General features: G+C 31.3%; 7 protein-coding genes across 7 annotated transcripts in view; 2 read left to right on the plus strand and 5 right to left on the minus strand.

Moving 5' to 3' along the window:
- HELRODRAFT_106472 (hypothetical protein) overlaps window positions 1–4,245 on the minus strand; it is a 10,991-nt gene extending 6,746 nt beyond the window's left edge. Inside the window, exons 1-10 of the mRNA XM_009021269.1 lie at window positions 3,984–4,245; window positions 3,315–3,399; window positions 3,031–3,131; window positions 2,802–2,929; window positions 2,509–2,673; window positions 2,283–2,364; window positions 1,924–2,043; window positions 1,509–1,617; window positions 1,183–1,362; window positions 93–217 (exon numbers count right to left, since the gene is read on the minus strand). Of these exons, the coding sequence (XP_009019517.1) occupies window positions 93–217; window positions 1,183–1,362; window positions 1,509–1,617; window positions 1,924–2,043; window positions 2,283–2,364; window positions 2,509–2,673; window positions 2,802–2,929; window positions 3,031–3,131; window positions 3,315–3,399; window positions 3,984–4,136 (1,248 nt within the window). The 5' untranslated portion in view covers window positions 4,137–4,245. The remainder of the gene's footprint in view (window positions 1–92; window positions 218–1,182; window positions 1,363–1,508; window positions 1,618–1,923; window positions 2,044–2,282; window positions 2,365–2,508; window positions 2,674–2,801; window positions 2,930–3,030; window positions 3,132–3,314; window positions 3,400–3,983) is intronic.
- Window positions 4,246–5,734: 1,489 nt separating this feature from the next.
- Window positions 5,735–8,577, minus strand: HELRODRAFT_161346 (hypothetical protein; the record flags this gene model as incomplete). The annotated part of the gene is made up of 9 exons (XM_009021270.1): window positions 5,735–5,842; window positions 5,976–6,137; window positions 6,339–6,421; window positions 6,657–6,794; window positions 7,282–7,312; window positions 7,438–7,746; window positions 8,121–8,228; window positions 8,286–8,287; window positions 8,541–8,577. The coding sequence occupies 9 exons, from the start codon at window positions 8,575–8,577 to the stop codon at window positions 5,735–5,737; spliced, it is 978 nt and encodes a 325-aa protein (XP_009019518.1).
- A 390-nt stretch (window positions 8,578–8,967) lies between these two features.
- On the minus strand, window positions 8,968–9,447 carry HELRODRAFT_161347 (hypothetical protein; the record flags this gene model as incomplete). The annotated part of the gene is made up of 1 exon (XM_009021271.1): window positions 8,968–9,447. The coding sequence occupies one exon, from the start codon at window positions 9,445–9,447 to the stop codon at window positions 8,968–8,970; it is 480 nt and encodes a 159-aa protein (XP_009019519.1).
- Window positions 9,448–9,777: 330 nt separating this feature from the next.
- Window positions 9,778–10,827, plus strand: HELRODRAFT_161348 (hypothetical protein; the record flags this gene model as incomplete). The annotated part of the gene is made up of 3 exons (XM_009021272.1): window positions 9,778–9,861; window positions 10,190–10,330; window positions 10,612–10,827. The coding sequence occupies 3 exons, from the start codon at window positions 9,778–9,780 to the stop codon at window positions 10,825–10,827; spliced, it is 441 nt and encodes a 146-aa protein (XP_009019520.1).
- A 1,019-nt stretch (window positions 10,828–11,846) lies between these two features.
- HELRODRAFT_161349 (hypothetical protein) lies at window positions 11,847–13,801 on the minus strand (the record flags this gene model as incomplete). Its single annotated transcript, XM_009021273.1, has 4 exons — window positions 11,847–12,677; window positions 12,786–12,866; window positions 13,531–13,691; window positions 13,783–13,801. 4 exons carry the CDS (start codon window positions 13,799–13,801, stop codon window positions 11,847–11,849), a joined length of 1,092 nt encoding a protein of 363 aa, XP_009019521.1.
- Window positions 13,802–14,470: 669 nt separating this feature from the next.
- HELRODRAFT_161350 (hypothetical protein) lies at window positions 14,471–15,856 on the minus strand (the record flags this gene model as incomplete). Its single annotated transcript, XM_009021274.1, has 3 exons — window positions 14,471–14,556; window positions 15,183–15,525; window positions 15,743–15,856. The coding sequence occupies 3 exons, from the start codon at window positions 15,854–15,856 to the stop codon at window positions 14,471–14,473; spliced, it is 543 nt and encodes a 180-aa protein (XP_009019522.1).
- A 7,082-nt stretch (window positions 15,857–22,938) lies between these two features.
- HELRODRAFT_66046 (hypothetical protein) lies at window positions 22,939–23,352 on the plus strand (the record flags this gene model as incomplete). The annotated part of the gene is made up of 2 exons (XM_009021275.1): window positions 22,939–23,063; window positions 23,184–23,352. Coding segments are annotated over 2 exons (294 nt in total), but the record flags the coding sequence as incomplete, so codon positions are not given.
- Between the last annotated feature and the right edge of the window lie 1,386 nt (window positions 23,353–24,738).

Genomic DNA, 24,738 nt, shown 5'->3' on the forward strand with positions numbered 1-24,738 from the left:
GAGAGAGAGAGAGAGAGAGAGAGAGAGAGAGAGAGAGAGAGAGAGAGAGAGAGAGTGTGTAAAGAGAGAGAGAGAGAGAGAGAGAAACGTACAGAGAACTGCCCACAGCTTTCATTGAGTGTGCCGTCGTCCTTCATAATGTTGATGAATTGCAGGTTGTGCCTCTTGCCACATTCGTAATCATTGTGGTCGTGAGCAGGTGTTATCTTCACAGCACCTAAGTTCAAATGTCTCGTTATGTGCACATGTTCATGTACTACTCTGCCATGTATGTATTGTGCATATACAGGTACGTACATAAATATTATATTCGATTATTCGATTCGATGAGACTATTCGATTTGCAGTTGTTTAAAAACATTGCAGGCATTGTTCAATTTGCAATTGCAAATATCTGCAATATTTATAAAAAAAATGCACGGGCTAAAAACAACTTCCTAGATGACCATGATGATAAACTACAAAAAGATTTAAAAACTCAATTGCAAATTGAACAACGCCTGCAATGCTGTGATATGTTTAAACGACTGCACACACATATGTACTGTACATGTGTATGTGTTTGAATGTGTTTATAGTAGTGTAAGTTCACAATACACAGGTAAAAAAAGGTTTAATGCTGTTATGTATCAGTTATTATTTATAAACATTGCTGTTACTGCATGCAACAGAATGCCACATAGACGACACAGATGTTCTAGCTTGAAAAGCAGTTGAACGACAGGCGTGAAAAGATCATAAATATAAAATGCATCCACAACAAACACAAATATATAAAGATGAAAGTCGGATTCTTCATTCAAACCATCTTCAACTGGAAGCATAATTAAAAAATTAGATTGCAAAAAGTGATGATGCACTGATTAAATGGATGAACTTCTCTTATTTTTTTGTTATTTAATACTTTTTTGAATAATTTTCGCATTTCTATCTCTTGTACGGAAGTATAATCCACAGCTTAATAACAGAACTGAACTGAAAACTGGAGATTAACAAATAATTGACAATATGAAAAAGTGAATTATAGTTTTTTAGCAGCTTTTAATAAACAGTGCTGATTCAAAGTAGAGCTATTCAATAACATTCAGATCATCAACCTTATATAACACTGTGTAATTCACTTCAATTGTGCAATTCAATTGTGCAGATCAAACCACAATTTCAACAAAGAATGAAACTTACCCGTTCCGAATTGAGTGTCAACCATGTCGTCAAACACGATAGGAAGAAGTCGATCAAAGAAGGGATGAACGCAGGACTTGCCCGTCAGATGTTTGTACCTCGGATCGTCCGGATGCACCGCCACCCCCGTGTCACCCAACATCGTCTCAATGCGAGTCGTTGCAACGACTATCTCTTCATCTTCAACGTTCATAATTAGTTGTTAAATATTATTGAAGAACATCGAACATTCTTTTAAACGAATTAAGCTTGTAAACATGTCTAATAATAATTAATAAACTTATTGTTGCTCTTTTGGATAATTAACAAACTAGAGAAGAGCTAACTTGAATTTTCAACGGGGTAAGCAAATGACACGAGCACTCCAAATTCAATCTTTTCATCATACCCTGGCACAGATAACATCGTTTGACCAGTCAGCTCTCGCTTATCAACCTGAATTCAAATTTCAAATCAAAATTATTTAAATTCATTTCCACTTAAATAATAAAATTGTTTTATTATGGCTAGACAATTTGAAACAATTCAGCGGGATCCTAACTCCTCACATAAACTCTAAAACCACCTTCCTCATTGATAGGCAATACATTATTTCTTAATTCACACTACACTACAACTTATAAATTACAAGCAAGTAACCAGGACAAATTTTTTTTCAGTTGAACAACTGAATCAAGCAATCAAACATACAATAACTGATGCAAAGTCACACAACTGTAAAATAACGAGAGACAGACGAACCTCGATATCGGATATGACAGACTTGAGACTGCATGACCAGTTGACCAGCCTGTAACTCCTGTATATGATGCCCGACTCGTGCAACCTCACAAATGCCTCTGTCACTGCTTTGCTCAGCTTCTGCAATTACAAATATTTTAAATGTTAGAAAAAAAAACAATCTATGTGCTAATTCAACATAATTGATGCTAAATTAATTAACAGATACTGATGTCAACAGAATAATCTATATTAAGTAGGTTCATTAGATATGAATAGGATGTGATGTGCATTTAGCAAATCATAGACTGTGGAATTGATTAAATAAAACAATTTAAAGAAATTTTATGAAAATGAATGGATGATGAACGGAAGCTAACGGGATCCATGGTGAAACATGCCCTGTCCCAATCATAACTGCCTCCAAGTATTCGCAACTGATGATATATTCTATCTCCTTTTCTACAAAATTGATTAATATTTTAGATGATTTACAGTTGCAATACTTTTAAATTGTTTGTTTTTTTATCAAAACTCTTGAAAAAATTTTCAAAAACTAAACTACAATAAATAAATAATTATATTCAGTTGAATTGATGAACTAACTCTTCTTTCCATTTCCAAATTGCATCAACAAAAGCTTTCCTGCCCAAATCATGCCTGGTCAACTTGCGCTCCTTCCACAACTTTTTCTCCACAACGACTTGTGTGGCAATGCCCGCGTGATCACAACCAGGGTTCCACAACGTTGTCTTGCCATTCATACGATGCCTGAACAACAAATTCATCACAATGTCGAATTTTCACCCCAAGCAAATATAACTAACTTCAATTTTTGTTCTATTTGAATAAAAACAAAGAATGGTAAAACAACGAATACAAAAAATAAGACAGCAAACCATCGTGTGATGGCATCTTGTATGGAGTTGGTGAGTGCATGACCAAGATGTAATGAGCCAGTGACATTTGGAGGAGGAATCACTATCATGAACTTACCATTTGGGTTGGGTTCTGTGGCCGACGATCTCTTAATGTTTAACAATAGTATAGCTATAAAAATACAAATAAAAATGATATTGATAAAAGATGAAAAAACTAATAAAAACAGAGCAATATAACTTGACCAACCCCATATCCAGGTTTAAAAAAGCCAGATTTTTCCCACCATGCATACCAAGCTGCTTCGACATACTGGGGACTGTATGAATCGGGCATTGGACCTGAAAGATCTATTTTTAGAAGATAGAAATAACTAAGAGTTAATACTGCCCTTATCTACTTTTTTTTATTAAATTGAGTTAAAGACGACAACAGAATAATTTTTTGAAAATTAAACCTTAAAGGATAAATTACTTGTAGAAATCTCAAAAATCATTTATTTCAAAAGAAAAAGTCATATGTAAAACAACAACCTTTTTTGTCACCAGGTTTGGTACTTTTATCATAAGTGATTGTCAACTTCTCCTTAACTTTCTTTTCTTTACCTTCTTTCACTGACTGAAAATAATTTAAATTTGCATTTTTACAATTATGGCATTGAATGTTTTTATGAAGATCAGGGTTAGGATAGCTCTGAGAAAAAGAGTTTAACCATCTCTGTTTGGATGATTTGGATATAACACACATTTGGCAATAAATATAGAAAATACAAATGATTTCCTTTTTTTTATCAAATTTTTAGAAAATTGTAATTTAACAATAAATATTTAAGCGACAAAAAATAATTAAACATGTCACACACTTTTCAAAACATTTCTATATGAAAATTTGTCAACTTGACACTTATAGTCTATTTTTATTTATTAAGGAGGGTTGCTTCCATTGCATCAGCTAGTGCTCTACGGATTCTTCTAATTTAAGTTGTAATCATAAAAATATAATAACTAATCTACCTGATACTAATTTTTTACTAATAACTAATTAATTCAATTATTAATTTAATTTTAAAATTTTTATTTTAATTTATATTATTTAGAAATATTAATTGATTAATTTATTAATATTAATAACAATGATGTAATGATGAATTTGAATAGTTAGTTTGAATTTTAAAATCAATAGAAAACATTATTATTACTAACATCTGCATCAATTTGCTTCTTTTGATCAATTTTGGATTTTTTAGCATCAAATTTTGCTAATTTTTCCAACTTTTTGGCTTCTTTTGCCAGTTGCTTAGCCGTCTTAGGCGGTTCATTGTCGTTACCGTTTTCAGTTACTTGAACGTCTGCCATCGATCCGATTGTATGTTAGTTCAACAATCCACTACTATGTTTTGTTTTCTTATATACGATCTCAAGCTCAATCGAATTGCCACAAATTCAGCCAAACTGACGAAACTCGTGGACAGTGAAAACACGTTGAAAAGTAGCTTGTAGTTTAATTAGAGATGCGGCGATAACTATCCGTTAAAGATTGGTCACGTCTTTATAAGCAAACGCAACGATCCATGTACTTAGAAATACAACGACGAAAAGCGAAAGTTAATATATCGATTATATATATATATATATATATTCATATATATATATATATATATATATATATATATATATATATATATATATATATATATATATATATATTAATTGATGAGCCTAAATTAATTTCAATTAGTATGTTTGATTCATTTCAACATGTTTGAAACTGCTATTTTTAAATTTGAAAACTTAAACTTTAGCATCAAAAAACTGGCACCACTGCCAGAAATTTATCTTATTATATGCTTATTTATTTTATTTTAATTCTACTTAATTTGACTAATATTCTTTACATTCAAAATTCTTATTTTTCTTGTTTAATACCAAGCATGATGGTCGCAACTCGCAACCCTTTTATTTCAATGGTTTATTATAAGTAGGCTACATATGGCCGGTTGTGTTGTAACCACGATATTATTCTAATTATATGTTGAGTCACATACTCTACGTCTTACTGGTGGATTATGACTTGCAGATTTAAAAAAAAGAATTTAAGTGTCGTAGTGTAATCATATTCATGACATATACAAATAACAGTAAATGGTAAATGAACTTGTTTGCAAAACCTTTTTTATCTGTTAAAACTTTTTCTCAAAATTTGACTTGGATTGATGCTTTATTTATCAATTGGATTTAAAGACGCGTTAAAACTTGGTTTACTGTATTGACTGTCGTTTAACTGATGAATTAAAAAATTATGGAGGGTTTTAGGGGCATTTGTTACATTTATTTGAAGCACTACAAAGATTTGTCGTTAGCAAAATTGCATCCCTGAAATGAGAAAGTCTGATACTACCACTGGCAGAAGCAACCAATTGGCTCTAGCTCTATTATCATCAGTAGATGACGCTTTGGCGCCATCAATTCAAACAAAAAAATGGCAAAAATATACAGTTTAATGGCAGCCTAACACAAACATTTGATTTTTTACTACGATGCATATATAAACGACATGAAAGCTCTGCGTCAAAACAAGCATCTGTTACTACTTCTTTTTCTCTCGAACCGATAGACAGAGTGTAACCGCGCAAAAGGTAAATGCCAAAAACAATGCTTTATGGAAGAGCTTCTCTAATGTAACTCTCAACCAAGCGTACGTCTACACATCTATCAGTCCACTGATTGAAAACTAAATTTTTAATATTATACCAATAATAAGACATTTAAATATAAAATTGAAAATTAAAGTTTTAATATTATACAAATAAGAATAGGTCATTTAAATATAAAATTGCGCAAATTAAAAAAAATAAAATAAAATTGAAAACATGACTGAATTTGAAAAAAAAACATGGCTGTTCATTTATAAAGTAAATTGAAGTTTAAAAATAATGTTTAAATTGAATTTTCAATCAGTAATCTCGTTCTTCGGGAGGTCTGAAAGGTACTCCAAGGTATTTGAAGATGGATTCTTCGGAAGTTATCGGAAGACTACTGCCTGAGCACACTTTTACACCATTCTAAGTTTTTATAATAGATATATTATAATTTTTCGGTTTAACTAATTAACTTTTTAAAGTGATTAATTAATTTATACATGAGATAAAACTATAAAAACACAGAAATCATTTCCAGTACATAAGACCAGCTTACGTTTCTTGTGACTCCAGTGTAGAGACCATGTTCATTGAGAGACATATTCATCTTTGAGGCCATATGCCTCATTGATCTGTTGAAATGACCTGATCCAGTGAAGTAAACAAGAGCAGTGTAAAATTCGTTGTGAGGAGTCACAATTATATCAATACGACGGTGCTTGAAGTGATAAATAGAAACAACTTACTTGTAGCTATCTAGAAGCTCATGTGGTATAATTTGAAAAAATTACAAGACGTCATTTGTAACATAGTAAAAAAAATAAATAGTAGTAATAAAAGTAACTATTTGTCCTGCAGTCACTCATTTGAAAAGCTATTTATAACATATAAAGCAAAATATAATATATTGTTCATTAACTTTTGATTCTGGCAATTTGCACAGCCCCAAATATTTTTGTTGAGGTCCGTTATGAGCAATGATCAATTCATCCGTCAGAAACCCTTTTAAAAAAATCAAAATAAAGCATTGGCTTCAAAAGAATAACAAATAGCAATGAAAATGTTCTTACAAAAAACCACTACAACAATGTATGTGTAAAACGCCACGGAGATATTAAAACATTTTGAATAAAAATATAACTCATATTTGAAATAAATATTAAAAATAGCGCAAATTATTTTCCAGAAGCAATAGATTTGAATAATCATGTGATTTTAACAATAAAAAGTTAGTTACCTGTCTCAGTGAGCGATCCGATGAGAGCATCAAACAAGCCGACGTGAGAAGAGCCGTCAGGATGTGTGATTAAAATATCCACATCTCCACAAGTTGTTTGACCACGCCTGTATGATCCACACACAACCAACTCACAACCTACCACCAAATTCATTTACCCACTTTTATAAAATTGAAATAATTAGTTATAATTTATTTGATTGTTCAGAGCTCCTTTTTAAGTGGGCAAGTATTTCAATTTTCTCTAATTTCAGTATTTTCATAGACACTGTTTATTTAAAACAGCTCCAAGAATGGGCTGAAGTTATTATTAAAGCTAGCCTCTTTATTCGAAAATTTTTCACCAAATGAACAAATTAAATTAAATGAAAACATCATTTGTAAATTTTAAGAATCAATAAAATTGTGCAACAAGATAATTGTTTATGCATGTATCTTAAAATGAGCCATACATACATGTACAACAAAATATGTGCCCAGTAAAAAGAAACCCTGAAATTAAAAATATTTTATAAATCCGCACTAAAGTCAGTCTGACTAAAGAGTTTGGTGAAAATGGAAAGTCTTAAGTTACAAAAGTGGATAACAACTTTGAAAGTTTACTTAATAAAATCATTTAAACAACCTGGTCTCAATATGTTGACTTCTGTCAGTACCTAAAATAATCAGTTTTCAAAGTATAAAGTAGACATTTCATTTAAAGTTTACCTTTTATTGTCCAATGAAGTTGATTAAATTTCAAACCAACTTATTTTAATAAACAATAAATTATAAAACTGACCACAGATTCAATTTTTTGGACTTCGGCTCTCTCCATCCTTTCAATCAGCTCATCATAATATTTCAATCCAATTTTTTGACATCTTGTCAACTGAGCCTTCTCTTCAAGATCTTTTAGACTTCTGAAACCTTGAGCAAACCAAGTTTGTGCAGTCTTCGGTCCGGCGCCCCAAACATTGACAAACGTGTTGAGTGACGTCACCTCTTCTGTTTCAGACAGTTCATCTAATTTCCTCAGCTTGCCACTTTCAACTATCTCCCATATTTTTTCTGCTAGTTTTTCTCCTACACCACTTAAACTTTTAGCTTCCTAATTTTAGCATATAAAAAAAGCAAGATTAATGAATAGACAACTACAATAAAATTGTTTGAAACATTTAAAAATTTACACATTGTAAAGCATTGAAAAGTGCTGGCATTAGGCAAATCTACATGTTTAATTTAAAAAAGCAGCAGAATAAATGTTTAATTTACAGATGGAATATGAGAATTCTCCATGAAGCCAAGTTTTCATGATAGATTACATATCAAACAGTCTAATCATCAGAAGATGTATAGCAGTGAACTTTGCAAAGAAAATAAACCTAATTTTGCTAGTAATTGTAAATATAGATAAAAAATTAAACTTTAATTTTGATAATTACAAAAACATAATATCAATAAGCCAAGAAGAGAAAATGAAACCTCAAATGTACTGATCTTTGCTGGGTGCTTCTTCAATGAAATTATAGCTTTTTTGTAACTTAAAGCTTTCCATTTTTCATTTATTTGTTCATATGTCTTCATCATTTGCTAATAGTGAAATAAAGTTATAATTAAATAAGAAAATAGTAAATATTTAAAAAATACCTCTAAGATGTCAGTCAAGTGTTTGTTGTGATTTTTATTTTCATTTTTGGATGATTCCATGCAAATCCATTTACTTTTAACCTATAGTACAAATTATATTTGTGTTGAAAACTAAACAGCCAAAAAAAATACTGAAATTCTTCTTAATAAATCATTTACTGAAACGTATACAATGTCATTTGACAGGTAATCCAAAACATCTCTTCACAAATTCCAAAGGAGTGTGCTGAGTACAACTGCATGGTACTCTTCCACCTTGGTATAGTACATAATTCTCTTTATTCTCAGACATTTTAATAAGTCAACCAAATGAAACACATATCATAACCAGGTGCCATATATTTTTATAATTACTTCTTGAAAATTGTTAGAGCAATTAGAAAAGATGCTAAGCACAGTAGAATAATAATAATAAAATTAATAGAAATATAACAGTAATAGAAAAAAATTTAGTCTGGCATAGTTATGACATGACAAGATAGGAAGTATTAATGAAAAAAGATTACACATTTGTCTGCAATTCCTCAAAATATCAGGCTAATTTAATATTTTAATACCATCTAATAACTAATTCTAATATAAATTAACATTTTTAAATATTAAAATTAATATTAATTAAATAAACATTTATTTCATTTATTAACCATTTTTTTGTTTATTAGTCAATTAATAAGCAAAATAATTAAATAAAATGAAATACATGATTTGGAATGCTGTTTTCAAATAAAATTTCTTCATCACTGCTGTAGTCACTTTCCTGCTGTTCGCTGATCACAATCGAATGCTTATGAAGATTCCTATCATTTTTATTATTAATATTAATGATTTTATGCTGATCAATCACTTCTTCAGGGATTTTAGCATTGCAGATTACAAAATCATTACAATCTATAAACTTTTTGGCATCAATGCACACGCTCAACCATTTTGATTTTACAATTTTGAAGGGTGCTTCACCATTATTGATATTAGCATTAGTAGACGATGATGTTAACAGCGAGCAGACAGCCTGGTAATCCATCTGATCATCTGCAACTACATGCGTCGTTTCACCTCCCTTGAACGAACTGTGCACCACCCCTCCAAGTTTCAACACATTCCTTTCAAATATCATCGTTCTTGCTTTGCATATGCCAGTTGGCAGTATGTATATTTTGAACATTTTAGCTTTTTTAGCATCTATTTAAGGAAGAAAATTAAGAGTTAACGAAAGCTGACGAATGAAGAAAGATTCCTCCTTTCACTACTAATGACAATGTTGTCTCTAATTTCAAATCTATGAATCCTTGTCGTTAAATCCTTGCGAAATCATTAAAGTTTCGCATTCACCACTGTAACGATAGTAGCACATCAAAGTTGACTTATCTTTGTAAGCAACCAATTTTGACTTGTACATCGATTTTATGTTTATGTTACAAATGTTGTTCTTTGGTGCCGGTGTCCTCTGAGAAGTTCTCGCTGCCTCTTCACGCGTTAAATCATTTCAATTCAAATGGAAAATTTACAAAGTCGGGTTCAGGATGCAGTCAATGACATGTTACTCAAGTTAGACAGCAGCCTGTTCCGGAAAATGCAGGTTATATAATTGTATTATCGCTCAAGTTTTTTCACTAATTTGGTTTTTAATTATAATTATTTATATTTATGAAAAATAATAGATAATAAATTAATTGTTATTAAAATGTAAAAAGCTAGATACTATATATATATATAATACGAACCCAATTTTTAGAAGTTTTTTAGTGTATGTTTTTTTAGGGCTAGAAAAGCTATGATGTTTATTGTTAAATTTGATAGAAATATAATGTTTTATCATGTAGCTAAGACAGCAACATTTTTAAAACTTTTTTTGAATGGCTTGATATTATTTCTTGCATTTGTTTTTTTTATTTATGATTATTCAGAAAGATATGTACAAGTGTAGTATGAATTGTTACAACGATGGCAACCAAAGTATGGAATCTGTCCAACGCTGTATTGATTTGTGTTCCATGCCTGTACAGCATTCCCACGAAGCTATCAACCAGGAGTTGCAGTCATTTCAAGTTTCTACTATTTTCAATTCAGTTTTTTAAAAAACTGTTTTCAATTTCTCTTCAGTTTTCAGTTTATCTCTTACAATACTTCTTATAGAAGTATTGTAAGAATTAATATATAAGTTACAATACTTTTCAAGTTTTTATAAATGTGTGTATTACAACATACACTTACTTCATTCTATTTCATTTGTACTTGTGTTTAATGGACACTCACAAATGCTATGCCATTTTGTGTAAGATTTATTTTAACAATTAAATATTAGTGTTCTATTCTATGGTTCTTAAAGGATAGGTTGTATCGATGCTCGTTAGATTGCCAAGATTCTGTTAAAGATAAAGTTAATTCTACTTCAAGTGCATCTGATTATGCCAAGCACAGAACAGAATTGGAACAGTGTGTTCTAAAATGCGGAGACAAGCATATAAAACTAATTCCTGCAATCATGAAACGCGCAGAACAAGTATTGAAAGATCAGCAAAAAATTTTGGACCAGAGACTTTAAAATTAAAAGAAACAGAATGTCTTTGTCTGTTTAATTTTTATGGAAATACGACATTTTTACTTCAGTTTTATATGTTAATAATTTCATATTAACAATGACATAAATGTTTCAAAGTATTTTTATTATCACAATTCACAAATCTTCAAATGGATTGTTAATTTAACAAATAATTGTAATTATATTAAAGATCGGATGAGTGAGTTGTTAACATTATAAATGGAATGTCAAATTGGCGTGACGGGTCCCAAACGAATTATTCATTTGTAAATATGTATATGTTAATAAATACAAGCTTTTCATGATCTACGCAAAGCTCGATAAGTTAATAAATACTTGACAGAAATTAAGACTACTTGCGTTTTTGGTTTTAGTGAGTTATCTAGCATCAACCAACCGTGGTATTTTGTACTCTTCTGCAAGGAAATTCGACACAGATCACTTCGTACTTAGTACTTGCTTATACTTTCTATAAGATTCACGTGTGTGAGTGAAATATATATTGATAGAATGAAACTAATGCACGCACAGTTACTTTTTAAAATGTTTTATTCAAAATATGGCGACAATCCTACTGAAGAGTTATAAAATGAATACAATAAAATAAATAACTTGAATAAGAGTCTGAATTCAAAAAAAATGTTCAATCATAAATAACATTTAAATAAAACAATAATAAATGTAAAATATTAATACTGGGATAAACAGAGATTGGTAAAAAAGTTATTTTAATGGCACAAAAAGATCACAATTAAAGAAGCAATAAATATTTTAATATGAATATGACGATAAAAACAAAGCCAACATCAATCTATAACTGCATACTTAGAAATATAAAACTTGATTACAGAATGATTTTTAGAAATTTAGGTAACGCGTTGTAACTTCATTAAAAAAACTATATAAATAGTTGAAATTCAATTTTAAAAATTAAAATAAATGTTTGGAAGTTAAAGCTTCAAAATGATGATGAACTCAACGTATCACTTTCGATGTTTCTCCAAAGTATCAATACAAGAGGTTCAAGCGCTGATATGTTTGCCTGGTCTTGTTTTTATTTGAGACGCTGTACTTATAGTCCATTCATACGATGACATGCTAGTAAATATGTTTGAATTTATCATTAGATCATTCGGTGGAGCGTTCGTAGTACGCGCTACAAAACTTTTAGACGCATTGGAATTATTTGTTGGAATGCTGGTTGTATCGGCTGTCGTTGTAATCGCTACTGTTATTGTCTCAGTTGTAAGATTATTATCAAATTTATTAAAATTTGTTACTTCTGAAGTATTTGTTATGTTACTTGTTGGCGTCTCTGAATATTTCGTCTCTTCAACGTCACTGATCGTCGTTCTCGTTGTTGTCATTGGTTCAGTTGTAAATTTTGCATCATGGGTAGCAATATCATCATTTGTCACTTTTTTACCATCTTTTTGGAAATTTTTTTTTATAGTATCTGAGTTGCTTTCTAGGTTTTGTGACGAGATCGACACGTTTACGTCAATTTCCTTTAACTTTCTCAATGCGTACATTATGAGACATGGAATTTCGTTATTGACTTCCTTGGAATGAAAAGCGGGAAGTTTGAATTCATTAACGTTTGGGCTATCCATTAATGCTTTTCCGATGGAATCGGACATGTACTGCTTTAACAGATGTAGTATCGTGATGGACAAATGGTCCAAGCTCACTAACATTACTTTAAATCTTTCTATATCCTTGTTAAAATGCTGATTCACATCGGAGTCGTTCATGTGAAATCTGTCGCGAAGATTTTTCAACAGGCTCAAACATTCCATTTGTTTTATGTAAAATTCAGTCAACAAAGGCACAATGTTGTTTTCGGTAATATTCTGGTGTAGTTATTTACGTTTATTATATTATAAAATTTATAATACGCGTGAGTGTGTGTGTGTGTGTGTGTGTACAAAATATTTATAGTTTCAACAAAATGAACCTACTTTATCATCGTTGTCACGGGGAATGTTGTCATAAAGTTCTTCGTCAGTGGGGCAACCGACCTCGTGGAAGCGCTCTAAAGACTTTAAAATTTGTTGAAAGTAAAAAGATTATTTGAAACATAAGAATTAGCACAGTGACTTATATTCAAGTTATAATGTTATAATAACATAATAACAATTTTATATATTTTTTACTTTTGATAACATAACCTTACAGCTGCACTACAGTAATGTTTACGTTACAACGCTACGTACGTATATTTGTTGAAAATAAGTGTTAGAATTCAAGTTAACAAATCTATTTTTAGTTGTTGGTTTAAGTTCATTTTTTGGTAATTTTGCTTTCCTAAAAAGAAAACAACGTGGCCATACATAGTTAATTTATGGTAAAAAATAACAAAATTATTTCTCTAACTAACATGTGACGGAAATTTAAATTTTAAAAATTTTGTAAAATGCAATGTCAATTGGATAGTCTGCATGAGAAGTTCAAAAAATTTTCTGAACAAAAAAAAAACTTCGAGATTTAGTCACCTAAATTTTTTCTAAAAATTAATTGTTATAATAAAAATAACAAACAGCATCATGCAAACGATCAAACTGAAAACTATTCAAAATAAATATTGAAACGTGAAAGCATATAAACATAGTGTTGAGCGAGTTAGAGCTTCGACTCTCACCACAGCATTGGTTTTACATATCATTAAGGTTAAAAGTGTTGCAATTTCTCATAAAAATATCTTACGTTTTTCCCAAGCACTTCCAAGAAATTAATGAGATTAAGAATTTTTTTTGAAATTTCGCTCAGAATAAATTCCAAATGATCATCTCCAGCCTTATCAGCAGCAGACGTTTTCTTCTCTTCAATAGGCACTGGATGAGTTAGTGCACCGACCAAGAATATAACTGTTCGAACGAAGAGTGGAAAATACAGATGTAAAATAATAATTAGTTCGAAAGAAGATGCTACGTTAATAATGAAACTATTAAAACTTACCAACAAAAAGGATGACCATTCGTATAACGGAGTCTAATTTGATAGTCCACTCAAGAACGGACCGTTACAAAAAAAATTGTTGATTAAAATGTCAAAGAGCTTATTAATTGTATATTATTTATCGTTGTTGTTTTTTATTTTTATTTGTTTAAAGTAAGTAGCTAATCTAAATATAAAAGACGTATTTAAAGGTAACTAGTGCGTTAATTAGGCTCTCAGATTTTTGAATGTGATAAACGAGTTGAAATGGTCGCTTTTATAGACGAGCAGGTAGGTAGGTAGTTAGGCACGTTTCATCACATGTCAGTCATCAATTGTTTTTGTAAAGTAATAGGGATTTTTCTCAATTGAAACTAGGCAATTATATATATATCTAGCTGATGTTATGTCACATTGATAAGCGTGTGTGTGTGCATGCGGGTGTGTGTGTGCATGCGGGTATGTGTGTGCATGCGGGTGTGTGCGCGCACATTTATTGGAAATGCACACGCCTCATTTGGCCTTTCAAATATGAACAAACGCAAATTAAATTTTACGAAAATGTATGTACGTGTGCACGTATGAGTGTATCTATGTATGTTAAAATTAGTCTAAGTTAACATCATCAGCGTATAGGCGTTACTTCGTTTGTTTAATTAAATGAGTAATCTATAACCAATCAAGTAAGAAGAGAAGACAAGCAATTACGTTAGCAGTTGGCGGTCGATGCAAACTGACAGCTTCCGAAATAATCACACTCATCGTCACTTGAGCCACACACGTCACGGCCAATTTCTGGTATCGAACGTTTGTTTCTGACAGTGGCGCGTGTAGGTGCTTTGATTAAAAGTTTGAAAGGATAATTGTCCTTGTACGTTGTGCACATCAAACTAAATATCAATAAACGTAATGTTTATCTTCACATTTTGTTTAATATAAATAGTGGTAATTAGCAATCAACGCGCGCACACACACATACATGCTTACATACAAACACACATACATAAACATACATACCATACATACACACAAACACACACCCACACATACACATACATACACACATACATACATATGTAGTACTGACTATGAGTTTGTGTGTGTATGTATGTAAGTATTATTATTATTAAACGAATAATAATAATAATAATAATACATACATACATACACAAACTCAGTATTACATACACACGTACACATACACGCATACATACATGCACACATACACATACATAAACACACCCCAATTCATCCATACACAACACACACATACATACACTTCTTTCCGGTGTCTTATCCTTTTAGGACATAAGCGACCATCGACCTCCACAAAACCCGATCTTTAACACTTTGTAGTTGTTGAAATGTGGTGATATTCAACAAGTGACACGAGGACTTCACGAATTTTATTCATTGTTGACCGCGATCTTTTCTCCCTGCAATCTTTCCAGTAGTTGTTAGATTTTCCATTCTTTCCTTCCGCATGATGTGACCAAAAAACTTTAACTGCCCCCGTCGGATTATTTTTAGTAATCTTCTCTTTTCATAACCGAACTGTTTTAAAGAGTTCAAACTAATTTTCATAATTTTTCCTAAAAACGACATCTCAGCATTTTTTTTCATTTCTTTAGAAATTGTCCAGGACTCAGGGCCGTAAGTTAGGAAAGGGAAAATGTAACACACTAAAAGTTTTAATTTTGTTGATATTCTTGTTTTACTGTTGGTGAGGATGTTTTTCATTTTAGAATATGCATCTTTCGCATCCTTCGTTTTACATCACATTTGCAACTTGAGGTGATCAGACTTTCGAGATAATTGAAGCTGTTGACTTGTTTCATCTGTTTACCATTAATGATTATGGAGCAGATCGGGCGGTTTTGCTTTTACTGATAACCAAGCACTCTGTTTTGTTGATGTTAATTTGCAAGCCTTTTCTTTAACTTTCAAAAACCAGTTTGAATCAATTGTACAACGTTCTAACGTTCCATGTTGCCACAGTAAAAGCTGTATTCATCTTATCACTATTAGATTTTTTTATTTGGTCTGTGTTTGTCGATGATTTTTTTGGCAAAAGTTGTGGACAGTAGGTTGCCATTACTTGCAGTCAACTTTTCTACTTCTATATGAAATGGATAATGATAAATCACAAACACACACACACACACACACACACACACACACGCACACACATACATACATACAAACAGACACACTCGGACATACACACATACGTCCATACACACATAAGGAGGTGCACGAATTAACAATGCGATGACTATCCAAAGTAGTATTCGGGATACAATTATTGAATTAAGAATTTTCTGATGTGAGTGATTTAGGGATGATTACAGAGCAAGAAATTTATGCGGTTGATAGAGTCTAACTACAACTGAACATCGACTGCAACTGAACATCACGGCATGACAATCTTAACTATGCTTCATCTTTTTAACATCCTCACCGCGCTCATGCGATCAAACTTTTAAGAAAAATAAAAAAAATGAAATGCTATTGCGTCAATATTTTTTTTCGCTGTCAATATAAAACTGAAAGTCATCCTCATCATCGTCCTCATCTTAGTTATCAGTATTTTTTAACTTCGTTCCTCATAACATAATAACTACTTACATTATCACCCAACATACAAACTGAATACATTCTCCAATATTCTTGGAGAATGCACACACCCGCACATACACACGCACACAAACACACACACACCCTGTATAAGAAAGAATGCAATAGTACTAATAAAAACGACTTCAATTGTTAGTTAACTCGTAAAGCAATTTAGTAATTTAATGTAGGTGATTGTAATAGCAGCTTAGCAATTAGGGGATGAAGAATTTCTTAATTGCATTTTTTTGATTGCATGTTACTTTAATGACAAGTGACATGGATCATCGGCAAAAACTTCAAAGAAGACCCCGTTTTCATAGGTAGGAATTGATAGATGCATCGAAAGAACGCTTTGTAGATAATTTCACGAAAGCAAAAATGTGACGAACATCCATCTAAGCTTGCAGGGAGTTCAGTGAATGAATCGAGTTCGTCGTGGATAAATCGCTAGATTGAAAAACACATTTACCTGGTCTTTCAGTCTTTCTTTTCTGTGGAAACGATAATTAGGCTGGTAAAAATTAATTTTAAATAATTTAGAATAGAGCAAATTTTTATAAAATGTTGAAAAGAAACTGTGTTATTAATTTTTACACATAAAAAATGAATATAAATGTTCATAGCCATCGTGACATATTTGTTTAATTTTTATTATTAATTATTGATGGAATTTTTTTAGTAAATATTAATGATTAATTGGTACTTAAATGAAAGAATGGAAATGGATAGAAATAATATTGACAAGATGGTAGTTATCGACATACCATATATATCATTCAGTTAGATTTTTGATAGATGATATATATATCATTCAATTAGATTTTTGATAGATGATTTATATCATTCAATTAGATTTTTGATAGATGATTTATATCATTCAATTAGGCTTTCATCAACTTCACTTCATCAGTGGGGTAGATAATTGGAAATTTAATTACATCTGTAATAATAACAATTGCATAATTATCATGTGATAGTCCATTTAATGTCATTATGATTATCAACAGCAACCATCAAAGGCGATGATGAACACACACACACACACACACACACACACACACACACACACACACACACACACACACACGCACACACGCACACACACACATACGTGGCAAATACAACGTGAATGTATGTGGAGATAAAATACAATTCAATACAATGATGCAAATAAATAAAATAAAATTGAAATATATATACACACACACATACGCACACACGCATATATACACGCACACAAACACAATCCCACGCACACACACGTGTATAAGCACACGCGCACATCTACTTGCGAAGACCGAGGTATGTGTCGAGTGAATGAGCAGGATGAGATTAACAAAATGTCAAATCACTAATTTAATTAATTATTTATTTATTTTCAAATTCCCTCCCATATTGAATCATCCACTTACTCCTCCTTTATTAATTATAGCGATATATTTCTCATGTTATTTATCAACCGCAACTAATCCCTAGTTAGTTGATCATATCTTACGTCAATGCCTACTTATTAATCTGTTTAAGTATTTTTTATAATGACGTCACGACGACAATGAGAATGAGGAAGGGAGGAAGCTAGGATGATTATTATGACAACGAATACGATGATGACGTCATCATCGTTAGGATGACGTCAGTGATGATGATGATGACGATGATGAGATCGTATCAACGATGATGATGATATATAACGATCATCATGAATGTATAAATATATTTTTAAAACCTCAAAACTTTTCATAATTTTATGAAATTTATAAATTATGTGTGCACTTTTCCATATTTTAATCACTATTGTTATCTTTTTTCTATTTGATGTTTTTACGGCGGCCATACAAGTTTGCATAAACTTCCGGTCACTCAGTTGAATAAATAAATAAATAATTGACCTCATAGTTAGTGAGTTGTCTCACAACAGCCAACACGTCCACAATCTGGTCAGTAATCTCATTGTCAAAATGATCGTCATCAGTATCGCTATTTTCATCATCATCATCATCTTTTTTTTTCATCACCACCATCATCATCGTTATCATTATCATTTCAAGATAAAATCATTATCATTATCAATTACAGCCATCGTCGTCATCATCATCATCAACAACATCATCAACAACTACATCACCAACAACATCATCAACAACAACATCAACAACAACATCATTGATTATTTTATTACTGAGTAGGTCAACACAAAACAAAACCGTACATTACACATTACATTCATTCATAGTTCTTCAATATGAGGCTCATAAGGAGAAAAAATATTCAATTGAACAAAAGCTTATTTGTTGTTAATATTACACTATGCTTGCATGTCTGCGTGTATATTTGTAAGCGTGTATGTTTGTTTGTCTCTCTGTGTGTGTGTGTGTGTGTGTGTGTGTGTGTGTGTGTGTGTGTGTGTGTGTGTGTGGATGTGGATGTTTGGGCTCGTGTTTTTACATGGACGTAGGTTGTATAGTATGCATGTTATATATGTATATAAGCATACAAGCATGTAGGTATTAACTTTAGAACGGAGCGTATGTATGTAATTACGCAAATCTTGGGTACTAGCATGCATTTAGCAAAAGTGAAGATGAAGATGAAAGAGAAAGAAGACGTGATCTGATGTCATCTGATTTGCAATTACCATCTCTACAGGAGGCAGAACAACAAAGCCATCAAAAAGAAAGTTTTTGTCTGGTGATTTTCGTAAATTATTTTTCAAACTTCACCGTTTGTATGGCACTTATTTTAATTATTTTTATCATTTCATTACGTGTATCTATGTCAATTGATCCGATTTGATTTCAAGAGAGATTAATGAGATTCAAATGAAATTTTATAGCCATTTTTTCTTATTCGTTCTCCTAGATTCGAACAGACGAACGAACGAATATAAACGCAGAGAGAGAGAGAGAGAGAGAGAGAGAGAGAGAGAGAGAGACAAACAAACCTAGGGACACACCCACACATTCACACACAACAAGTCTTAGCGTGAGTAATTGTACAGTGTGTGTAGGTAACAATTATAATGAAGGATCACTTGATTTAAATCGGCTAGTTATTACACGTGCACGTAGCAAACATTCTGATCAGTATAATTAAGTCTTACTTTGTTACGCTAAGAATTTTTTTATTTACAAACTTTACTTGAGGAAGATTAGGTAATCCGATCCCATAAATATTTGTTTGTTTGAGACGTTTGTTTGTCGTGGACTGATTAAGTGATTAAATGGTTAATTGATTAATTAATTAATTAATTGATGGTTGTATTTAAGATTAACCTTCATTAGAATATACTTTCGCTTCAAAAGATGCCATCATATCATTGTTACATATTTAAATCAAGTTTCGATTCTAACCTACATGTTAATAGATGTTATTATTCAAACGAAGCAGTAACAATGAAAAACAAAAACAATTTTTACTAAAAATAGGCACATCAAATTAATTAAGTTTGTCTTTTCAGTCTAAAATTTTCAAACGATAGAGTTATTATACAACTCAAAAGTGTCGTGTGGCTCACTCAATCCAAGAAACAGACAGACGACAGCATCAACGTGCTGACTGAATATTCTCTGGTGAATCAATGAGATATTTAATTGTAGCTAATTGATTACACCATAAGACATTTTCCATTAAAGTTTGTCAGCTTTCGATATTTGCACGCAATTGAAGTCTACTTTTCACACTTAGATAAAAATTAAATTTGAACAGTTACACGTTTCATTTTATCTACAATTTTTTAAATCAAAATCAATTTTTATAGCGGAAAATTTAACATACAACTAATTTTTCAAACCCATTTAACAGGTCTTAGTGCCAGTTTTTGATGCAGTTGCACAACAAACCACACATTAACAATTTTATAGAACGCATGCTTTTAAAATAATTTTGTTAGCCAAATCTACAAATTACACCTATCTCCCGATTTACAAGGTAGATACGTTCCTGAGAAAAACGTGTAAATCGAAAATTAAAAATTCTCAAGTCAAAATCGTGTAAATAGAAAAGCTTGCAGAAAATGCATAATTTTGCTATTAAACAGTTGTGATTTTTTTCAATATGTTTAGGTGTACACAGAAATAAAAATAAAATGCATTGACAGGTTAAAATATGTAATATATTACGGAAACACTGTACATTAATGTTTGAAGCAGAAATATTTACATTATGAGAGATGGTAATAAAATCGGTTATTAACAATTGCTTCGAATTTTTGTAAGATCTTTGTAAACTTCTTCAATTGAGCCAAGTAAGCACGTGTTCAATCACAGTAGCATTTAGTAGTGTGTGATAAAAACAAAAAAAAAACTTATTTGGAAAACCGTGTAAAAGCGAAAACGTGTAAAACAAGTACCGTGTAAATCGAGGGATAGGTGTAATTCAGTTTTGAAATTCAGGCACAATCATTATATATATCCATGGGCACAATTCTTCCGGATATGAACAAATCATTCAAAAAGTAACGCGTGGATGATTAACCCTGAACACATCAGCACGAATTCAGTTTTCGTTTTTTCAAACAAACATCTGACGCAGTTTATATTAAATGAATATGCTTCGTCATATTCTAACCTGGCCACCGCGAAACAGGACCAGTCGCTTTCAAACACTAGGCCAGCCATCACACTTCCTGTTTTTTGGCGTTTTCACTATTTTTTTTATATGTTCGAATAATAAATCGAGTATTTGAGGTTGGAGTATAAACGACTATGACACGATCATCGACACCTCATGGGCGTCCTTTAAACCTGGCCATGTACATATGACAACATATTATATATATTCCAGATATATATTAACCTGGCGTACATTTTTTTATTTACTGGACTGATATTTGTTGGTGTTTTCTTTACTTTATCATTAAACACTACTGCCGTGTCACTCCACGAATTTTTTCTGTCTCTCCACTTGTTTTTTTATTTAAAATTAGAAAAAATCTTTATTTATTGGTTTAATGGTTAACTAGTGCAAGAAAACAAGATATAGTGCCAAATGGTAAAAGGTAGGGTCACGAACAACTTAACAGTTAAAGCTTTAGTTTAAGGATGTAGAGTAAAATCAGGAAGGCCAATGTAGTGCGATCTACAATAATCAATCCTAGAAAAAACTAATGGATAAGAATTTTTATGCTGCGTAGAGGAAAATAAGACCTTTTAACAACATTGTTAATCTAAGAGAGACGTGCTAGAATCGAAAGTAAAACCTGGACTATGTGAGACATACTTAGAATATGTAGAAGATGTAAGAAAATGAAAAGAATCAAGTTGATTTCGTTTGTAGCAAAACGTTATTAAATGCGTCGCTTTCTTCCGTTTATTATTTAACATTTGCAATTCAGCTCTGTGCAATTCCGTTTTATTCTGTAAATGTGGTTTCTTGTACGTGTACTTGTAAGTTAATATTCTAATTATATGGTAAGTTTCATATAAGTAGAATCTGTAGATTAATATTTGAATATTTTTAGCCTGTTTAGCCAGAGCTTGCACCACTCATTATGAATATTCAACAGCACATTCCTGATACTACTGAAGGTCAGTCTTGTTCTCGGCTGAATCGTTTAAAGTTGCGTTTTAATCAGTAATGGCGGCTCTTCAAGCTCTCATCCGCTTAAACCCTGGTTAGAATTTATAAACAGATTCAACTGTTATAGCGTGGCGAATAAATACGCATCCCAAAATTTTAAAATAAGGTTTCGAAACCAGTTTGATGCTTATTTTCACTTACTGCCTTGTCGAATAAAATTAGAAAAATTAAATTCAAATGGCGACTTATAATAAAATGACATTTTAAATTTTAATAATAAAAACCGTCATAATTTTTGAATATGTTGCCATTTTGATTTATTTTTTGAGCCACTGATAGGGATATCTGACCTTGGCTAATAATTTTTATTTGCTTTGCTTTCAAAAAATATAGTTAATTATTATTTTCATTCATTTATTTTTAATTATTATTACATTATGATTACATTACATTACTGATTACTTTAAAGTTTACTAGCATTGCTTACATTTAGATTTCAAATTATTTATTTTAAATTTCTATTTTACTATTTTTACTTTTATCTCCAACTAAAATTTAAAATTAAAGTCTAATTAAATTTAAGTAACATCTAATATTCTAATTGTTAAGTTTTTAATTATATATATTTATAATTTACCTATATAAATTATATACTAAATATTCAATACTCATATTTTTGATTATTCATGTTTTGTTTATTCATGTTTCAATAAAATAACTAATGTTAGTTAAATTAACATTCATATTTGTTGGAATTTGTTTACTTACAACACTGTAAATAAATACTAATCACCTGACTTTTGTTTTATAAAGCTTTGACAAAGGGAGCCACAAAGCTCTTTCTGAGTCCTACTAAATTGTCCAAGGCTCTTGTTCAAAAGCAAGGCCTAGTGTTGACTTCAGTAAAACAGAAGAGGCTTTATGGACCAGGTGAGTTGAATTGAGTGTAATGCATAGTAATTTAAAGTTTTAGCCATAGTGATATAGATATGTAATTTCTTGTTTCACTTAGAAACCGATGAGGAAAAACATGATGAAGTGCAACACTGGATAAATGAACGTTATGCTGCCGTTGCATTGTTGCCACTGATTCCGGCAGCTCTTATTTATCCTAATTATGTGCTAGACACTCTGTTGACAACTGCTATGGTCATGCACACTCACTGGTAATTTTATTTTTTCATCCTATACCTAATTTTATTTTCTTGTATCCATATTCACACAAAATAACCTTTAAAAGCTTTAACTTATCGGAATTTTTATAAATTTTACAATATCTATTTTAGGCGCTTGTCAGGTGTTGCACAGGATTACATACATGGGCAGATCTTGCCTAAAATTGCAAGACCCACTGTTCTCCTCATCACCATTTTTGCTTTTGGTAGCATTTGCTATTTCAACTACACTGACATTGGTTTCGCAAATGCAGCAAGATTGCTATACACAAAATTGTAAATTTTATAATTTACAAGTGAGAAGGGGTCAATTGAATGACAGACATTATTATTTAACTGGTTCATGACCTTACATCCCACTGTTATAAATTATTAAATTGTTTTCTAGGATCAGTTTTTTGTTTAGATATTTGTTTTTTGTTGTGACCAGTGATCTATAGTTGTTTGACACAATGAGGTTTTACAATTGTTACTTTCAAATTCTAAAAAGAAAGATTAAAGAAGCAAGACACGCTTTTTTAAATGACATATTTTTGAAAATAAAAAATTTCAAATAAAAATTTTCTGACGTAATTAAAACTGAAAAAATTTGATAAACTAAAGTCACAATTATAACATGATGGGCCAGTAAATTATCAATACAGATGAATTAAAATAGATCACAGTTTTATGCAACATCAACTAATGATAATGGTTATAAAATAAAAAAGTATGAAACTCAATTCGGAATTCGATTGTACAATTTGGAAGGTCGAACAATGGAACGCGTGAATAAATTAAAATGTACTTCAAAAGATATAATGCACACCAAAGTATGTAGCATTAATGAAATTTAGACATCATTTAGACGTAGGTGAATATCCATCTCTGATTATCTGAATAGTCGTTTTCTGCAGCTCCAATGGAGGTTCCGATCCACTTTTTTTGAACACCAGTGTCCAGAAGAAGACCATCGTGTTTGTTTCTAATGTGCTCTTTGGAAATCATCCATCCCTGATATGAGTTCATTGGATTGTATCGGTCCGTGTGCAATGATCCTTGGGTTTTATTTAAGTTAAAATTGGACTTGCTCAGTTTACTTGAATCAAAGATTTAAAATGCCTCTCACATTTCGATTTTAAAAATGTAATATAAGCAGTTTGTTTAAGTGGAAGGTGCTTCAAATGTTTTTTTAGGAGTGTTGCATAAAAATCGTTTAGGTGAGATGAGAGATATTAGATACTGAAGATAGGTTGGTCGGTAATGCTTATTTGCTGTCTTAGAAAATTGAAAGTTATTCACATGCATCATCACATATGATAGATGGAAATCTCACTACAAAGTGGAATCAGGTACCATCAACCGTCTTAGTGCGACGGCGTGATGAGTTGAAACCACCCTTATCACGCAAAAATGATCCTTGAGACTGGCATTATATTATGAAGTTCTTAATTGAACTTAAACTTATATTGGTCATAGATATCGTAAACAAGGTGGCAACCTATGCTGTTATGTAAGGTTCTCTACAAATTAATTGATTGCAAAATTATGTAATAAAATATTTTGAAATGAGTAGATTCTGAAAGAAAATGTTAAGTACCAAAAGACATATCCATAACGAAGCCATTTAATTTTGATCTGATCAATCCATTCTCATCTTCATACCAGAGTTGAGGAGCACTTCTAG

This window comes from Helobdella robusta (assembly GCF_000326865.2).
Source record: "Helobdella robusta unplaced genomic scaffold HELROscaffold_3, whole genome shotgun sequence".
Classification (NCBI taxonomy): Eukaryota; Metazoa; Annelida; class Clitellata; order Rhynchobdellida; family Glossiphoniidae; genus Helobdella; species Helobdella robusta.